This window comes from Schistocerca piceifrons, chromosome 4 (genome assembly GCF_021461385.2).
Source record: "Schistocerca piceifrons isolate TAMUIC-IGC-003096 chromosome 4, iqSchPice1.1, whole genome shotgun sequence".
Lineage (NCBI taxonomy): Eukaryota > Metazoa > Arthropoda > Insecta > Orthoptera > Acrididae > Schistocerca > Schistocerca piceifrons.
Window position 1 is genome coordinate 632,642,827 of NC_060141.1, and position 17,845 is coordinate 632,660,671.

General features: G+C 42.2%; 1 protein-coding gene across 1 annotated transcript in view; it reads left to right on the forward strand.

Moving 5' to 3' along the window:
* The window catches only part of LOC124795259 (transmembrane protease serine 13-like), a 161,604-nt gene that overhangs the window by 89,410 nt on the left and 54,349 nt on the right, over nt 1-17,845 (forward strand). Inside the window, exon 4 of the mRNA XM_047259203.1 lies at nt 6,122-6,396. Within this exon, the coding sequence (XP_047115159.1) occupies nt 6,122-6,396 (275 nt within the window). The remainder of the gene's footprint in view (nt 1-6,121; nt 6,397-17,845) is intronic.

The following is a 17,845-nucleotide window of genomic DNA, read 5'->3' on the forward strand; positions in this document are numbered from 1 at the left end:
TCCACCTTGGATCTGCATCTTGTAATGAAGCCATGTTGTTACACGTATCTAAATACTATTGTCTGTAGTATCTGTCTTTCATTCTGTTAAATCCGAAAGATCAGTCAGTCTTGTGGTAGATGCGACAAAGCGTCAGTTACATCTTTCTTACCTTTTACGTGCATTTCCTGGAGAAAAGCTGTCCACCTCTTAACTTTATAATCCTACTTGCTCTTAGATTAAAATTATGTGAAATACTGATCTTAAGGTACTATCTCCACAGGTCCAGCAGCTGGCAAGGCTTCTCTCATACCCCAAGTACTAATGATTCCAACCGATTTACCCATTCATATTGACTTCTATTCGCTAACTAGGTCCCAATTTAAATAACAACTAAGAAGGTCAGAGGGGGGGGGGGGGGAACGAAGAGATGAACATAGAAGGGAGATGAAATAGAATTAGGAAGGGGAAGGGGGACATGGACAGAGAGATTAGGGTCGAGGATGTCTGTAGAGAGAGAGTGTGCCGATGTACAGATATAGGGGGAAGGAGATGGACAGAGGGAGGGGGGAGGAGGGGAGCGGTAGAGAGAGGAGAGAAGGAGATCAGGTCGAATACCGAAATTTTAAGTTCAATGACAATGGCCACGGAAGAATGCTGACTTGGCACATAAAGACCATTGATAGGCGGCTCATAGAAAGGAGGTTGAGCTTTCAGAGTTCCTTGAGCCGATTACTATCGACCACTATACACCAAGAATTCCATTTGCACGGTGTCGGGCACATTCATCTAGAAATATCATTGACTCGAGCAGAATTGTCTTCAGTGATGAGTCCAGCTTCGAACTGAGCTCCAATAACCAGCTAAGATGTCAGGAGAGGCTCCAGCAAGCGGAGGGATACCAATCTGACTGTCGTTCGCCATTCTGCCCGAAATCAGGAGTGATGATCTGGGATGCTATTTCTTTCGATAGTAAGACCCTTTCGTTGTCATCCACGACCCCCTTAGAGCATGATATTCTACGGCTCTTTTTGTTGCCCTTTATGGCAAGCCATCCAGGGCTTACATTTCAGCAAATAATGACCGCCCCCCCGCGCACGGCGAGAATTCCCAGCGCTTTTCTTCGAGCTTGCCAAACCCTACTTTGCTCAGCAAGGTCGCCGGATCTCTCTCCAATCGATAACATCTATTATGGGCAGGGATCTCCAACCAGCTCAGGAGTTAGACGATCCAACGCGCCAGTTGGACAGAATTTGGCCCAGCATCCCTCAGGAGATCATCCAGCAACTCTATCAATGCTAAGCTGAATAACTAAGGGCCAGAGATGGGCCAACGCGTTGTTGACTTGCTCAATTTGTGAAGCTGTTTCTCTTCAATAAATAATTGAAGTTTTGTAGAACTGCAATAATTTGTTTGTCTCTAGATGTACATCATATTTACTGATTTCTGCCCCAATCGGCTAATTCCTTTGTGTTCGTGTTGCGTCTTTTTTTGTCTTAAGAGTGTTTTTAATTTAGTGACAATTACTACCCTTGTAAGTCAAAAGGCTATTGGTAGTGGTAACAGTGGTGAAAAAGTGAGTGTACGAGAAAATTTTGTATGAGATGATCTGCTAAAAAGACCCTTTTCCAGTAGAAGAAAGTAAGATTTTAAGAGATAGGTAAATGTAAATGTAAATCTAACAAAGGCATAGCTCGTGATGAGGCTCACAGATTTGACTCAAACTATATGAGCAGAAGCCTCTTTCAAGCTCCTAGAATTTTTTACCTGAGCTAGCCCTAGGATAAACTAAAACGCTGTCTAAATATTTACGCGTAAAATATGAGGAATTTTTGAGCTGCAGGTCATGTATTGGCCCAGTAGTGCAGTGGTCAAGTGCACTGACACAGTTTTTCGACTCGAGTTCGGTTCCCGCTGCTAATATATTTTTTTTCATTTTCGATTGTTCCTCACAAAGTAAAATGATTAACTATGAAACTGAATTATATTTAAACAGTTCAATTTATATACGTAAAATTAATATGTTCAACTAGGCAACCAAACAGTGCTTCGCAATTGTTAAATATGCATGGGAATTGGATACATCCCTCCTTCTCCCCCATTTCTCTGTCCTTCTCTTCTTCCACTCCCTTTGTTCATTTCCTCCTCTTGCCTCCTATCTCTGTTCATATCCTCCCCCCCCCCCCACTACTTGTACATCTCTTGTCCCACACTCTCTATAACTATCTCCTCGTTCTTCGTCTCTCTGTCCATATCCTCCATCCACCCTCTCCCCCTTGTCTATCCATCACTCTCTCTCTCTCTGCCAGAGACTGTGGTCATGCACTCGTGAATTGGCGTTTGTGACTGAGCGAGTGTGTGTGTGTGTGTGTGTGTGTGTGTGTGTGTGTGTGTGTGTGTGTTTAATTCCCATGAAGGCCTTTTTGGCCGACCGCTTACTTGTCTGACAATCTTTTTGTTGTGCCTATCTGCGACGTATCGCTTCCAGTACATGGTGAATAGTAATCCATTCTCTTCATAATACTGATCTTATTTAATATTGTTACAAACGGAATTTTGATTGCGAATTGAAGTCAAATTAATGGGTAAATCAATCGGAATCAGCTGCTGTATTTGCGATGATAGAAGCTTTTATACAATATTTCGTATGGTTTTATTCTTCGAACAGATAGTATTATATAATTAGCCATAACCATAACTTTAGTGTTTTCTGTTAACAACGACTGCGAAGAGGAAAGAAAAATCGTACATTTTCAGAGCACTGCTCAGCAAGTTCTTTCTCGCAGCCGGTTTAATAGAATGTCTCATATATAATACGTTCACAGGTTGTGTGTTGGTTTGTTAGTCAGTTAATCAAGCTAAAATTCATCCGACTGAATCTGTACTTGTGTTTGCGTGAATTGAAACAAATCAATGTAAGTAGAATCGTGTAATTATTGAAACACAACAAATCAAAATATATTGTTTCGATTATAATATTTTGGTGTTTCATTGCGTTCATCACAACGTTTGGTGATGAACGATGTTCTTCGTCTGTTCGTCCGGAGAGAAAACGAATAGAGCCGATGGTCTACAGACTCTCGAGCACGCCCATGGGAAGAAACATACGCAGGTCAAAAGTGCTTCCAGACGCTGTCTGCGCTCTTCATCAGTCTCATGTACTCATAGTTGACCCGCGTGTCGTGTACGCCGACCATTTTTTCCAAAGCAATAACCCACGAAGTAACATCAAATGAATGTTTGCAACACACCAGATTACCACGAACTGACATCAATTCAATCTTTGCAACACACCAGAGATATGATCACCACCGATGACTGACTGAAATATCTATTTCAGTTGTATGCCTTTTCGCACTCAATGCAGAATTTGATGTTGTTATGTAAATAAGCGACAAAAGAACTGTCAACCTAAACGTCGCACTAATGAGGGTCTCTTTGCCATCGGTTTAAGTGACACTAACCTCTGCAGCAAATGCAACCTCGTTGATAGTGTGCCTCATCGTTACACATGTGGGGATCGGATTATCAACTGGAGGTGGACCAGGGAGAAAATTGCTCAAATAACAAGAACTTCAGCAAAACAATGTACCGACTAACATTTTCCTCAGACCAGAGGAAAGTTACTACCCTCAGGCAAAAAATAACGCAGTGATTTGGTTAATGGGCGAATATACAAGTTATGTTTTTAACAATATTGGGAGCGATGAACATATTGAATACAAGATGTGTATGGAAAATGAATTCGAGAAAATACTTAAGTATCAGAATCACAATAAGAAATATGTTAACATGCTCCGAATTGTCTTCACCAGAATGAGTATAAGTACAGCAGACAAACATCTGGTGTCTGATATAAAGGAAGATCTTGAACTCCCTATGGATGCGTTTAGAAGCTGGAACTGACAAAAATAACAAGGCAGTGAAGTATTTTGCGATGTCGCTGTTCGGGACTGCTCTTCTGTCCACGTAATTTACCCTGGAAGGAACACACATCAAGGATTTACTGAATGATTAATTTGGGTCTGGGAAATAATGATGAGGAACCGGCTGCAGAAGAAGAAAATGTGCATACTGAACTGCCAACAGTTGAAGGTGACAGTGAAGGTGCTAAATTGTGCTACTGCTAAAGACTCATTCTTTGAATGCTGTAATTTATGACTGCAATTATCTGTCACCTTATTTATGTCAATTCATTGTAGCCATTTTTGTTACTGTTTTTGTGGAATTAGAAAAAAAAGTGGTTCTAGGCGCTACAGTATGGAACTGCGCGACCGCTACGGTCGCAGGTTCGAATCCTGCCTCTGGCATGGATGTGTGTGATGTCCTTAGGTTAGTTAGGTTTAATTAGTTCTAAGTTCTGGGGGACTGATGACCTCAGAAGTTAAGTCCCATAGTGCTCAGAGCTATTTTTGAACCTGAACGTCACATTTTCATTTTTCATTTTTATGTAAACATGCGATAGCAGAAATGTCAGACTGACCGTCACATTTCTTTCGTTAAGATTAGTACAGAAACACCATCCAAATTTCCGACTTTTGCAGTGGATTTTCCGAAAATTTTCTTCGATACAAGCTTTGGCCTGACAATTACGAATACAACCAAAAAGAAATGAGCCAAATCGATCGAGCCATTCTAAAGTGATGATCGTTCATACATGAGGCAGGTGATTTTTATTTATGCAGATTTAGTTACATTACCACTTTTGTAAGCCAGAAGACTAAAGGTCCCCAAATTGTTGCACATTGGTAAAATTTCGCACGCGCCGCCTGTGCCTCACAAGTAGTGCATTGCACACTAAAAAATGTGTAGTGGGAATTAACTTAGATTTATCTAAAGCTTTTGATACAGTAAATCACAAAATTCTGTTAAACAAGATGGAGGCAATAGGTGTAAGGGGAGTTGTGAAGCAGTGGTTTGAATCTTACCTTCAAGATAGAACTCAGGTGGTAGAAATCATCGCAGAGCATAAAAATCAGAAAATCAAGTGGGTCTCAGATGCAAAGAAATTGGAAATAGGTGTCCCACAGGGCAGTGTTCTCGGTCCTTTATTATTCTTGCTTTATATAAATGACATAAAAAATCCTAATATTTCTACCAAAATAATGTTGTTCGCAGATGACACTAGCATAATTATAAGTGATGATAATAAAATCATTAACCACCACATCTGATATAGTCCTGAAATATATTCAACATTGGTTTAATGCTAATGAGTTAACACTTAATCTAAGTAAAACAAATTATATGCAGTATGGCAAAGCAACTCAAGATATGGACCTCCAGTTAAAACTAATGGATAAGAAGATAGAGAGTGTACAATCCACAAAGTTTTTGGGCATGCACATTGATCAAAACTTAAGCTGGAAAGACCATCTCAAGTACTTATCCCACAGGCTCAATTCGGCATGTTTTGCATTGAGGATATTATCTAGAGTATGCAGCACAGACTGTACTAGACTAGTGCATTTTGCTTACTTTCAGTCCATCGTGTCTTATGGCATAGTGTTCTGGGGTAAAACTAAATCAAGCTTAACAGATAACTTCAAATTTCAGAAAAGAGCTGTACGAATCATAACACATAACTCTACAAGAACTCATTGTAGGCCCCTTTTCATAGAACTGCAAATACTCACAATACCATCACTGTATATTTTTAAAAGCATTCTGTGTACAAGAGCACATATGAAAAATCTACGTACAAATGAGGACTGCCATAATTATAATACTAGAACTCGTAAGAATTTGTATGTAGAAAGGGTAAGGACAACACAAACCCAAAAGCATGTAAGTTATTTTGGAATAAAACTCTACAATGCTCTGCCAGTGTACATGAAGGCAATAATAGATGAAGTAAAATTTAAGACTGAACTTAAAAATTACCATTTAAGCAAAACTTTCTATGCCGTACATGAGTACTTTGGTTGTGTGTAAATTTATTGCCAAAAATTTTAATTTGTATGTCTAAACTTGTACTTTTAAAAAATGTCTTGAAAGTGATATTCCATTATAATGTCTGTAGTACTTGTACTAGTATGACAACTTTGTTGTGACATTTCCTACATCATGTAAATGATATACAGGAAGATAATAAAATGAAATGAAATGAAATGAAACAGCTGGGCTGCGTTACCTGTTGCAGTGCAGGGAGCTAGCCGGCTGATGTTGTGGGGCCGGCCGGCCGACGCGCCGAAGCCGCTGGTGCTGCCCGACGACGGCGGGCGCACCGGCCTGGTGGCCGGCATGGGCACGACGCGGCCCGGCGTGTCCAGCAGCACGCCCTGCGAGATCCGGCACGCGCTCGTCACCGTCCTCACACGCCGCGAGTGCCTCAACACGCGCCTGCCGCGCGTCGAGGCCATGCAGCCCGGCATCATCTGCGCCGGAGAGCTGGCCGGCGGCGTCGACACCTGCCAGGTGAGTCCGGTGTCGCACGGCGCTACGCACTAGCGAACTGCATCCGCCACTCGGCACTCGTTCCCTAGCGCTCGTTACCCACACCAACGAGCTCCCGTAAAAGCAGGCCTGCAGTTGCTTTTTCTCCTTTTTTTCTTCATTGTCACTTCGTCCCGCATGCAACATACGGCAGGGGGTGAGGTCTCAGCGGTACAATCTCCCCTCATAAGCCAAGAGCATTCATAAGAATATAACAAAAATGATAGAACATTAAAAGTATGGGGTATGTTTACATCTTAAATTAAAAACCATTAATGACAGATAGCTAACAGGACGAAAAATATATACAATTTAGCAAACACTGTTGCGAAACAGACACTGGAGCATTCCACTTTTACTTAACGTCTGAAGGATCTGCACTGGATGAAAAATTATTGTGGGAGAAGAGAATTCGTTCCATAGATCTTGGGAAGTGTGGGTAAAGAGATAGGGACCTGTTAAGTGGGGAAAATATGGAGATGACAGGTAGGAGATGAAGCAGATAGTGAGAACACAGACAGTGCGAAGGACAGAGGGTGAGGAGGATTAATAGTGTGTAGGGAGAGTAGTGGTAACAAAAGAAAGGGACAGTGGTGGGCTTAGAGGGAAAAGGAGAGAGAAGCCCTGATGTAGAGTGGGATAGGTGGGTAAGGGTTTAAGTTGGTAGGAGGGATAAATATCGGAGTAGATCTCATTGTCTGCCGCAGGGGGTTGGTTAAGTTGCGTGAAGATGAGACATGGAGTGTGTATGTAGATGTAGGGAAGGCGCAGCAGTATACCAGTATTGCTGATCAGAGGCGAGACAAGGGGGTTATCATAATTTAGTGTACAGATGGTACAGGAGATGCAGAGGTGTTCAATATGAGTGAGGAGGGGTGGGAATTTGATAAGATGGTAGTGGATCCATGTGGGGCAAGGTAAATGGATGTGGAAAGCGATATGGAGTGCATGGGATTTGAGGATATGGAGGGACTTCCAGAACTTTGGTGGAACAGATATACATGTAATAGTGACATAAAGGATGGATCACTTAAGTATTTTGTGAGTATGGAGAGTAGTGGATGAGTGCAATCCCGAAGTTCACCTCATTAGTAGTTTTAGCCTATTGTGGGCTTTCTGTTGGATGGTTAGTAGGTGAGGTTACCACGTTAGTTGTCAGATGAGCATGCCTTCGAGTGACTTGTGGGCAACGATAAATACAGGCTTGAGCACATGTATGTGTGACGTCAGCAGTTAGTGTTATGGCTAACAACAAATGCTTGTCAATGCCCTTTTTGTCAAATCTTTGACAGGGGATCTATGATAAACATTAGAGCGAGGGCATAACTTTGATCCAAGTTCGCCATTCTATACATATCTTTCGCTTCCTTCAGTGGATTTAAACTTTAAAATGACGAAACATGTTTTTTGCGTGGCTACCATCGCAGTGATCATTGCAAAATAAGAAGGCGAGGAAACTCTTCATAACGCAAAGCAAGCTGGCCGCAAAAACCATAATAATTGGTTGGAATTTTATCAAGAAATACCCGCAGCAATCAGTTGCGTTCGAAAAGGCTGCACTGTGGATGATGTTAAGTTTAGATACAGGGTGAACACTAATAAAACCGATAAACTGCAGGGACGGATTCCCGACTGGAAATGGAGTAAAAAAGGTCCTACGAGCGTGCGTCCAGAAATGGACAGTGTGTGTGAAATGACAAAAAATCGTCCAAGGGATGCAGTGCATGCGTTTACACGTCGCATCATAGATTGCCATATTCTTTCGCATGTTCCAGCCTCTCTCTGAATAGTGTCACAGGCATCATGAACATGCTGTTGAAGGGTCTGCATATCAGGAATGGTTCAGCATACACAACGCATTTTAGATGTCCCCATAGGCAAAAATCCAGGGGATTTAAGTCTGGCGATCTAGCAGCCCATGCTAAGGCCCTCCACATCCTATCCAACACCTGAAGAAGATGATGTTGAGGTGTTGGCGAAGCTATAAAACGGAACTGGAAAGGTGCTCGATTATGCAGAACCACATAAGCTGTCACATTGCAAGGCACATTTCCAAGAAGTCCAGGCAGAGTATTCCGCAGAAGACTAGGAATTGGCATTGTGGACTAACAAATAGTCCAAGTTTGTAGTCGCCAGGAATCCCTGCCTACATACTGATGCTGAACCTATAGTGATGAGATGCAACAACCATTCCCTGAGCATTGTCTGTAACCCACAGATGACGATTATGCAGATTGATGGCAGTTCTGGTAACGCTTGCTTTGTCGGTAAAGACGAGTGATGAACGAAAACTGGTAATTGTAATGCTGGTGCAAAAACCATCGACAGAATCTTTTCTGAAGGGGGAAATGCCCTGCTGGTAATTCTTGAACTCATTGCAGGTGCTAGGGATAGTAGCGGTTGTTACGCAAGATACACATAATCGTAGCTTGCCTTACAGCATGTTGGCAGACTACTTTCCTGGAGCCTGTGCTAGCGTTCGTCTCAATACCCTATAGAACCCAGAGCTCCAAACCTGCTGTATGCACAGTCCGCCACCTCACTGTACATTCGTCTGTCTGGAATCTGACATGACCAGGAAACACTAGCCGACCAGCCGAGGGCATCGACAGCGACTTGCCAAAAACCAAGAAAGACAACAGCAATGGACGAACAACAAGACAATATGACAGAAAGACAAGTCTGGAGTCTAAACCAAATAGAGAGCCAACGTGTAGGAATACCTGAAATGAAGCAACTCTGCATACAAGAAAAGATACGAGAGCGCAGTCAGAACATGGCAGAAGTGTGGTCCCCTGCACTGCTTGCTTTATAGTGCAGCCACGAGGACCGATTGGCTGGCGTGTGTGGCGTCTCCCACGCTTAGCGCTTAGGCAGCGACAGTAACGCTCGAAAATATTAGGAGCGCCACCTCGATTCCAATCACTCCATTGTCTCCCCTCTGATCGCCAGCCGTGGTATGTTGCTGCGCCTTCACAAACACATCCGTCTGTCCCTGCCCCTAAACACACTATATATCCTATCCCAAAGCAACTTCAACGAACTCCTTTCAGACAATGAGATCCGTCCCAATATACAGTGTGGTCGGAAATTCCCGTTACAAACTTCTAGGACATGTAGAGGGTAGTAAGTACAGAACATTTTTAATAGTAACCCATGTCCGGAAACGTATCGTTTCCGTTCTACGACAGTTTCAATGCAGAACAACTTACACCTTATGGTTTACATTAGTCGACAACAACAAGAACCCAGCATCTACGGCACCAGCCGCAACGTACCGATGCATTACAACAGCGGCTCGATGTGGCGACCACCAACGTTGTTACACACATTGTACCTCTGAAACATGTTCTGGTACACTCTCTCCATCCCACCTGGTGTCTCTTCAATGTCTTGTGCAGCGGCCAGAACTCGTGCCAGCAGATATTCCTCTGTCTCTACAGGTGTCTCATAAATTAGGCTCTTCATACGATCCCACAAGAAGTAGTCCATAGGGGTTAAATCCGGCGATCGTGGTGGCCACGCGGTTGGACCACCACAGCCTATCCATCTTTCACTATGTTGTATTGAGACGTCTCCGGACAGCCAATGAAAAGTGAGGTGGTGCTCCATCTTGCTGAAACCACATTTCCTGACGGACATTCAATGGCACAGCTTCCAAGAACGGGTCCATTACGTGTCGTAGGAAGACTAAGTATGTGGGACCTGTGAGTTTGGATGGAAGGAGGTATGGTCCAAGGACATGACCGTCCAGAATACCTGCCAACACGTTAATTCCAAACCTGTCTTGAACTCCCTGAACATGCGTGGGATGAGGGTTTTCCTCTTGCATCACTGTCCTACCCAAGCAATACACGACTCCTCACCCTGTCTTTCCCACCGACTGCATTTCCCACTATCCATCTCTTCTCCTACCTCTCATCACCACAGTTTTTCCTGTCTAACAGATCCCCAATATTTCTACCCACAGCCCTCAACCCAATGCAACAAACTCTCTCTAAAGCAATTCCTCTCACCTTAGCACAGGTCCTTCAGTTTTTAAGTGACGGTGCAGCTCTTCAGTGTTTTTATCAGAAAAATTTCACCTTCCTGCGATGTGTTTTGCCGGCCGCGGTGGTCGAGCGGTTCTAGGCGCGCAGTCCGGAACCGCGCGGCTGCTACGGTCGCAGGTTCGAATCCTGCCTCGGGCATGGATGTGTGTGATGTCCTTAGGTTAGTTAGGTTTAAGTAGTTCTAAGTTCTAGGGGACTGATGACCTCAGAAGTTAAGTCCCATAGTGAAGTTAAGTCCCATAGTGCTCAGAGCCATTTCAACCATTTGCGATGTGTTTTAAAAATTTATACGCACCCTTATTCACAAAAACAGATAGAACCTTCATATTCACATGTCATGTACATTAATATGTTCTGCAGAAATGATTAGCACTGGAGAGAATCAGCCCATGGGATGAAGGTCAACATCGTTATTGCGGCGCAACACCACCTACTGGTGAAATGTGCTTGCCGCTCTCGTTGACGGTATAAACCAAAGGTAATGGATCAATGTGACTTGAGCAGACGTAGCCGGCCGGTGTGGCCGTACGGTTCTAGGCGATTCAGTCTGGAACCGCGTGACTGCTACGGTCGCAGGTTCGAATCCTGCCTGGGGCATGGATGTGTGTGATGTCCTTAGTTTAGTTAGGTTTAAGTAGTTCTAAGTTCTAGGGGACTGATGACCACAGATGTTAAGTCCCATAGTGCTCAGAGCCATTTGAACCATTTTTTGAGCAGACGTGCAGGATGCCTTGCAGGCCTATGCCTGAGCTGTACCGTCAAATCAGTGAGTTTGAAACAGCGTCCATTATTGGTATGAGAGAATGTCTTGCATCCATCTGCGAAATTGCTCCCCGTGTGGAATGAGGGGTTTTGGCAGTACAGCGGGTATGTGCAAAATGGTTTCATAGTACACGACAAGGTGGGTCAGGTCCCACCACCAAACTCCCCCCCCCCCCCCTTAAGAACATCGACACCTCATCCAAAAATGGCATTGCAGGACAGATCTGCATGCTCCTCGGCTGTGGTGCAACAGTATAACACATCGTACATTATCAGGGTTGATAGTCAGTCGCCATTTATTATGGCATGGGTTATGTGCACATCGTTCACTCCTCTGCCTACTTTTGATGAATGCGTACAAACATGCCAGATGGCATTGGGGTAAGGAACGAAGTCACTGCGGACAAGAATGGTTTCATATAGTTTTTTCAGGTGAATCCAGGTTCTATTTCTTTGAAAATAATGGCAGCATTTTGGTTCCCTGAAGACAGGGGTTGTGGCCTCACAGTGACTGCATTCGCACAAGACATACAGCATCAACTCAAGGCTTTATGGTGTGGGGTGCTATTGGGAGCAACCATAAATCACAGATGGCGTGTTTCCAGGTCTATACGACCAATGTGACCTATGTGAACGATATGCTGCGACACGTAGCCATACTCTTCCCGCGCAACACCCCAGCCGCCATTTTTCAGCAAGACATGCGACGACAACATGTTGCTGCACCAATATGTGCCTTCTTGGTGTCTCAGGATACGTTCTTTTCGTGGTCCGTTAGATCACCAGACTTGTCGAAATCGAAAATGTATGGGATGTGGTGAAATAACGGGTGCAGCACTGTGACCCAGTGACAACCACCAGAGATGAACCTTGGAATCAGGTGAATGCAGCGTGGATGGCTATACCACAGGGCCCCATTCGCGACTTGTACGTGTCACTGCCATCACATCAGGGCCCAAGGCGGACCATGTGTCTGCTAGGCAACAGGACACGTGCTGAACCGAGGTGACTGAAATGCTAACCATTCCTGGAGAACATATAAAAGTACATGTCCTGTTAATATGAACGTCCTATTTCTAGTCGTTCAATATGTTCTGTTTTTTTTTCTGAACAAGAGCGTACTTCCGTTTTGTAACTGTCTGTCCTTCTAATTTAAAATAGAAAACAGCCCAATTTTTGTTTATATTTTTCAATGTAATTTTTTTTTACAATTATTCGCTTGGCTGAAGAGCGAAGAACTGTACCGCTCACTTTCCATCCCATCTGCCCATATGGGCCAGAGGGATGAAATAACAATAAGGGGAAAAATAGCACCGCCTAGCGCCTGTCGTCTAGGTCCATACGTTCTGGCAGGCTTCCAAATTTTTTGGGGCGGGATACCAGAAAAATGATGTGGAAAGAGATAGAGATTCGAAAAGCTAAGTGTACATAAGCGATCGTTTCATTTGCTTCTGGAATAATGTTTAAAATACTGCACTGTGGGATTCGAGTACTACACTGCAAGCTGGAATAGCTTTCACCTGTTTCTAAAGATCTTAATCTAACCAAGCGGCAATCTTTATCAGCAATGCTGATTGACGTAATGAAACAGTACACCAGTTACGTATTTTTTCACAGTTTTCACGATGCTCTGCAAGTATTTATTCTCATTATCGAGTAAAAATATTATACAGACATGTTATGTGACGTTTCGAAAAATCGGGCAAAAGAAATCTGTCTGACACATTAAGCCACAAAAACACAATTGTAGGGCAATGGAGGCAGAACAGCACACATACAAACACTACACAAAGTACGTAATGTGAATATTTCATCTATATAATGAGACTAAACTCTCGAAACGCGTCGTATGAAGCATGAAGGAATACATATCTAGTGCAGTGTTTCATTATTTAAACCATGAACGACACAGCTGCAGGATTTTCAAAAGTAAAAATTATGATGACCGAAATTAAGAAATGGCATTTGTTAAATGAATATTGTGTAAGCAAACATTGGGGTGGATGTCATTAAAACAAAGGCGTTTTTCGTTGAGGCGGAAACATCTCACCAAATTTCAGTCACCAATTTTCTCCTCCGAATGCGAAAATATTTTGTTGACGCCGACCTACATAGAGAGAAACGATCATCATAATAAAATAAGGAAAATCAGACCTCGCACGGAAAAATATAGGTATTCCTGTTCGAGGGTAGAATAATAGAGAATTATTGTGAAGGTGGTTCGATGAACCCTCTGCCAGACACTTAAATGTGATTTGCAGAGTATCCAGTTAAATGTAGAGGGGTCACTTTCATGAGGGTAGACATACGTTCGTTCGACCATTCTCAAATAATTTTCCTTATTCTTTATGTCCTCGCGCTGTATCTCACAAAACAAATTCTGGAGAACACTTCGAGCTTCTCTCCTCACTATCCACGGTATCACCCACAACCATTTCCACTACTCTTTCATTTCAGACAACGCGCTCGCCACATTTGTATGTTGCTGTACAGGCGATTGCTGTTCGGTATCCATTCCCGAGCAACTATGACAAAAAGTTTTACAGTCATTTAATAGGCCCAGTGAAGTAGTTCGGTCAAAGACGTTTGACAAAATCTTTGGTGAAGATTTTTTACAGTGTAACATGGATCTCAAAGATCATTCTCAAAGCGTAACATGGGCCTCAGGCCGGCAGTAACACTACATTGCTGATGCCACACAGACCTATTCTCAGGCCATTTATCATCTGCCACGAACTGTCTAGTAGCGTCACAGTCTGAGTGCTGCGCACAGTCACAGTTGTTAACCGCAATAGTGCTTCATGGTGGGAATTCCAGGAGGAAATTTTGGTGCAGACTTATAAACTGTCCTATAAAGCTCATTTCACACAGGTAACATTACGCTGCATAGCAGGCCTCGACAACTTTTTCGTCCATGTGTTCCGGCTTCCCCCATCACTGCGCTATTCCAAGGATATGTGTGAGTGGGGAAGCTATATGCTGATACTCATGCCGGGAACTCAAGGGAAGAGGTGTTTGCAACACAGCTGGATTACTAAGAACCGAAATTTGCAGCATGATTTTATACGCAGGATTTTATCACTGGTGTTTATTGTCAACATTTAAATTAGCTTTCAAAACAATAACATGCAGTTTTTATCAAACAAAATGCTTTACATACAAGCATTTGACATTATATTGTAACATTTTTGCAATATGTAATATACACTGATAGAAAGAAAACCGCAACACCAAGAAGGAGTTGCGCAAAGTTCATATGCATGTTTTACATCTGAAAGATTATGTCTATTCAAATTTCGTGCCAGTCACTTGAGGGTGGAGCTAATATTGCCACTATGAGGATGCAAATCAGGTTTGCTTTAAATACACACTGTAGCGGTCGTGAGCGTTAGCTACCTTCGGGATTGGACGTGGTGAGTTCATATTACTCAAAAATGCCTTTGTGGTGACAAATACGCCGTTACCAACACCTCACTGAGTTTGAACGAGGTCTTGTAATACGCTATTAGAAGGTGAATGTTTCTGCTGCGATAATTCAGCAAGACCTGGCAGGAATGTAGCCACTGTACATGATTGCTGGCAGTGTTGTTTACGGGAATATGTGGTCGCAAGAAGACCGGCCTCTGGGTGGTCACGTGGCATTACAGAGACAAGACCAGCATGTTCTGGTTATGGTTCTGGCACACCGTATTACATCTGCAGCAGAAATTTGAGCATCAGTTGGCACCACAGTGTCACAACGAACTGTTACAAATCGTTTACTTCAAAGACAGCTCCGTCCCAAACGCCCTACAGCGTGTATTCCATTGACTCCAAACCACCGATATTTGCGACTTCAGTGGTGTCAATCGAGTTCCAGTTGAAGGGCAGTATGGAAGTAAGTTGTGTTTTCTGATGAAAGCTGATTCAAAAAGAACTAACTGAATATTAGATGGTAGATCCTTTAGATATAAGGGAAACAATAGCAGACCTAAGACTGAGCCTTGGGGAACCCCATACCTGATTTCACCCCAATCAGAAGAATCTCCCCTGATTACATTGATGCCTTACTTAGTGTAACTCTATGCATTCTTTGCGGTAGATGTGACATGATCCATTGGTTGGCTGCATCATCAGTCCCATAAAACGTCAGTTTATCTATGATAATACTGTGATTCACACAGTCAGATGCCTTAGATAGGTCGCAGAAAATGCCAACATGCACTGCTTTGTTTTTTAATGCTTGTAAAATTTCGTAAGTGGCATTCTCAAGTAGAGAACATATTCTGAAATCCAAATGGTAGTTTGCTGACGCTATAACAATTGCTCAGGTAAGATAATATTCTATAATATTCTTCAGAAAAAGTTTCGAAAATGATGTTAATAGCGAAACAGGTTTGTAGCTGCTGGCGTCTCTCCTCCCACCTTTCTTAATGAGAGATTTGACAATGGTTTGGTTCAGTCTCTCAGGAAAAATGATGTATTATATATTTCAGATAATATAGAGAATATTATGTGGGAACAAATCTTTAGTACTTTATTGTAAAAAACATCACATCCATATTAGCATTTTTTGACAATACAAGCACATAATTTTCTTAACTTCAGAAAGAGAAGTTCGTGATACGGTAATATGACTGAGTTCCCTGAGAGTTGTTTTTTCAACATATTTCTGTGGTTTTTCTCTTGTACTGTTAGTCCCTACACTTTCCAATATATTTAAGAAATAATTATTAAATATAATATTTTCTACCTGTGACTCATTATTTGTATACCTTCCATTCAATTCAGTAGTGATATCTTGCATTCCACGTAATCTTCATACTGTTGATATCATTACTGTCATCTGACATTATGTGCAGGTTCCTTAATTTTTTATAACTTTTCTTAGTAATTTGGAGTAATTTTTGTAGTGTGCAACTACTGCAGGTCTCTTCTTGTTGTTTCCAACAGATACATGTCCGTTTCTGTATCACAAGGTACTTTAATTCCTCTAGTAATCCACGTTTCTTTTTTTACATGAGGTTTTAATACCATTTCTGATTAGCTAATGTGGTAAGGTATTTTCAAGTAATTAAATGAATTAAGCATGGAGTTGTTTAAATTTGATATTAATATTTGGTTCATTATAAATTTCGCTCTTATAAATTTCATTCTTAAAATCGTTTTTCTTGTAGTCAATTACTCTATGCAATTTCCATGAGGAGCATCGATACTGCATAGTACTGTCTCATTGATCCTAACTAAACGTGCATTATTTTCAGAGAGTGTGTTTGTTACTAGGTAAACATTTTCCTGCTTTGAGCTTCACCAAAGAAAACATTTTTCTGTTTCTATCAGAATCTTACTGTCTTTATACATTTCTATTGAAAATTAATTGCTGCTATCAAAATGCAGGGTTCAAACAAGGTTTCCAGATCTTTTTTCCTATCAGGATCCTTTAGAAAATGTACACTGAATTCAGCAGGAGCCATTAACTGCTTCATGCTGTCTGACAAATAGCATAATAAAGGTAACCAGCCATTAACTGCTTCATGCTGTCTGACAAATAGCATAATAAAGGTAACCAAATTCCTCATAAACAGTTCAAAATTTCCCAGTGGGGATCTACTAAAATTAAAAGTGAATTGTCTGTTTCAGAATTAATTCACAAAAACATACTTCTATGTGTGGATCACTACAAAATCAAATTCTCTCAGTGTTTTTGAACATTTGCTCTATCTTAATATATGTAGAAACTCCTCTGTTTCCCACATTAATTCTGATTGATTAAGATGCTAGAGTGAAATCTTTTATATGTAACTATCTAACCCTGTGGTTATGTGGTGCACAGATGGGCACAGGATGTCTATTTTTTCAGATATTTATAATTTTTTCAACAGATGAGCTTTTCTGTCTTAATACTCAGTCCTCTAATCTTCTGTGTAGTCTTAAACATTTTGTAGGCCCTTTTATTATTTTGACTTCTTTCAAAAGAGAGTGCCTGAATCCTGAGTCTAATCCAAAAAAAGTGCCTCTCTGCCACCAATAACACAGGAATCTTGCGTTTTGTGATGGTGATCTCTGTACATTTTGTATGTGACGCTCAGCAACTTGTCTTTCCCTCTCCTACTAAAGGGTGTCTAGTTTATCCCCATTTCCCAATTGTAGCAACAGGCACTGCGGTCATATGAGATTTAATTTCAGTCACCAGGATCTTGCTCAAATCAGTGTTCACGTGGCTCAGAACAGTTTTAACGCACGGCTGGTCACATCGCTTTAGGACCTCTGCAAAACTCACATTTGTGAATGTAGTTGCCACTCCTATTTCATCAGCGCCACTGTGGATATGTGTACTGGAGAATATACATGTAATTGTGCAGCAATGATAGCCCACATGACCTAAGAAAGCATCCTGCAACAATCGCCGGAAGAGTGCAGGTCGTTGGAGGGAGCTTTATGGCCTGGGTGATCCTGTCATTAGGGAGGGCACACTCGATCAGTACAAGTATGCATCTAGCCTTAGGGATCCCATCCACCCCTAAACGTAGTTATTTTCCCGGCATAATGGCGTCTACTAGCTGGACAATGTAACGTGTCAGAGAGCTCGCAGCGTTTGTGCTTGGTTCAAAGAGCACCGGAATGAGTCTAACCTGGCC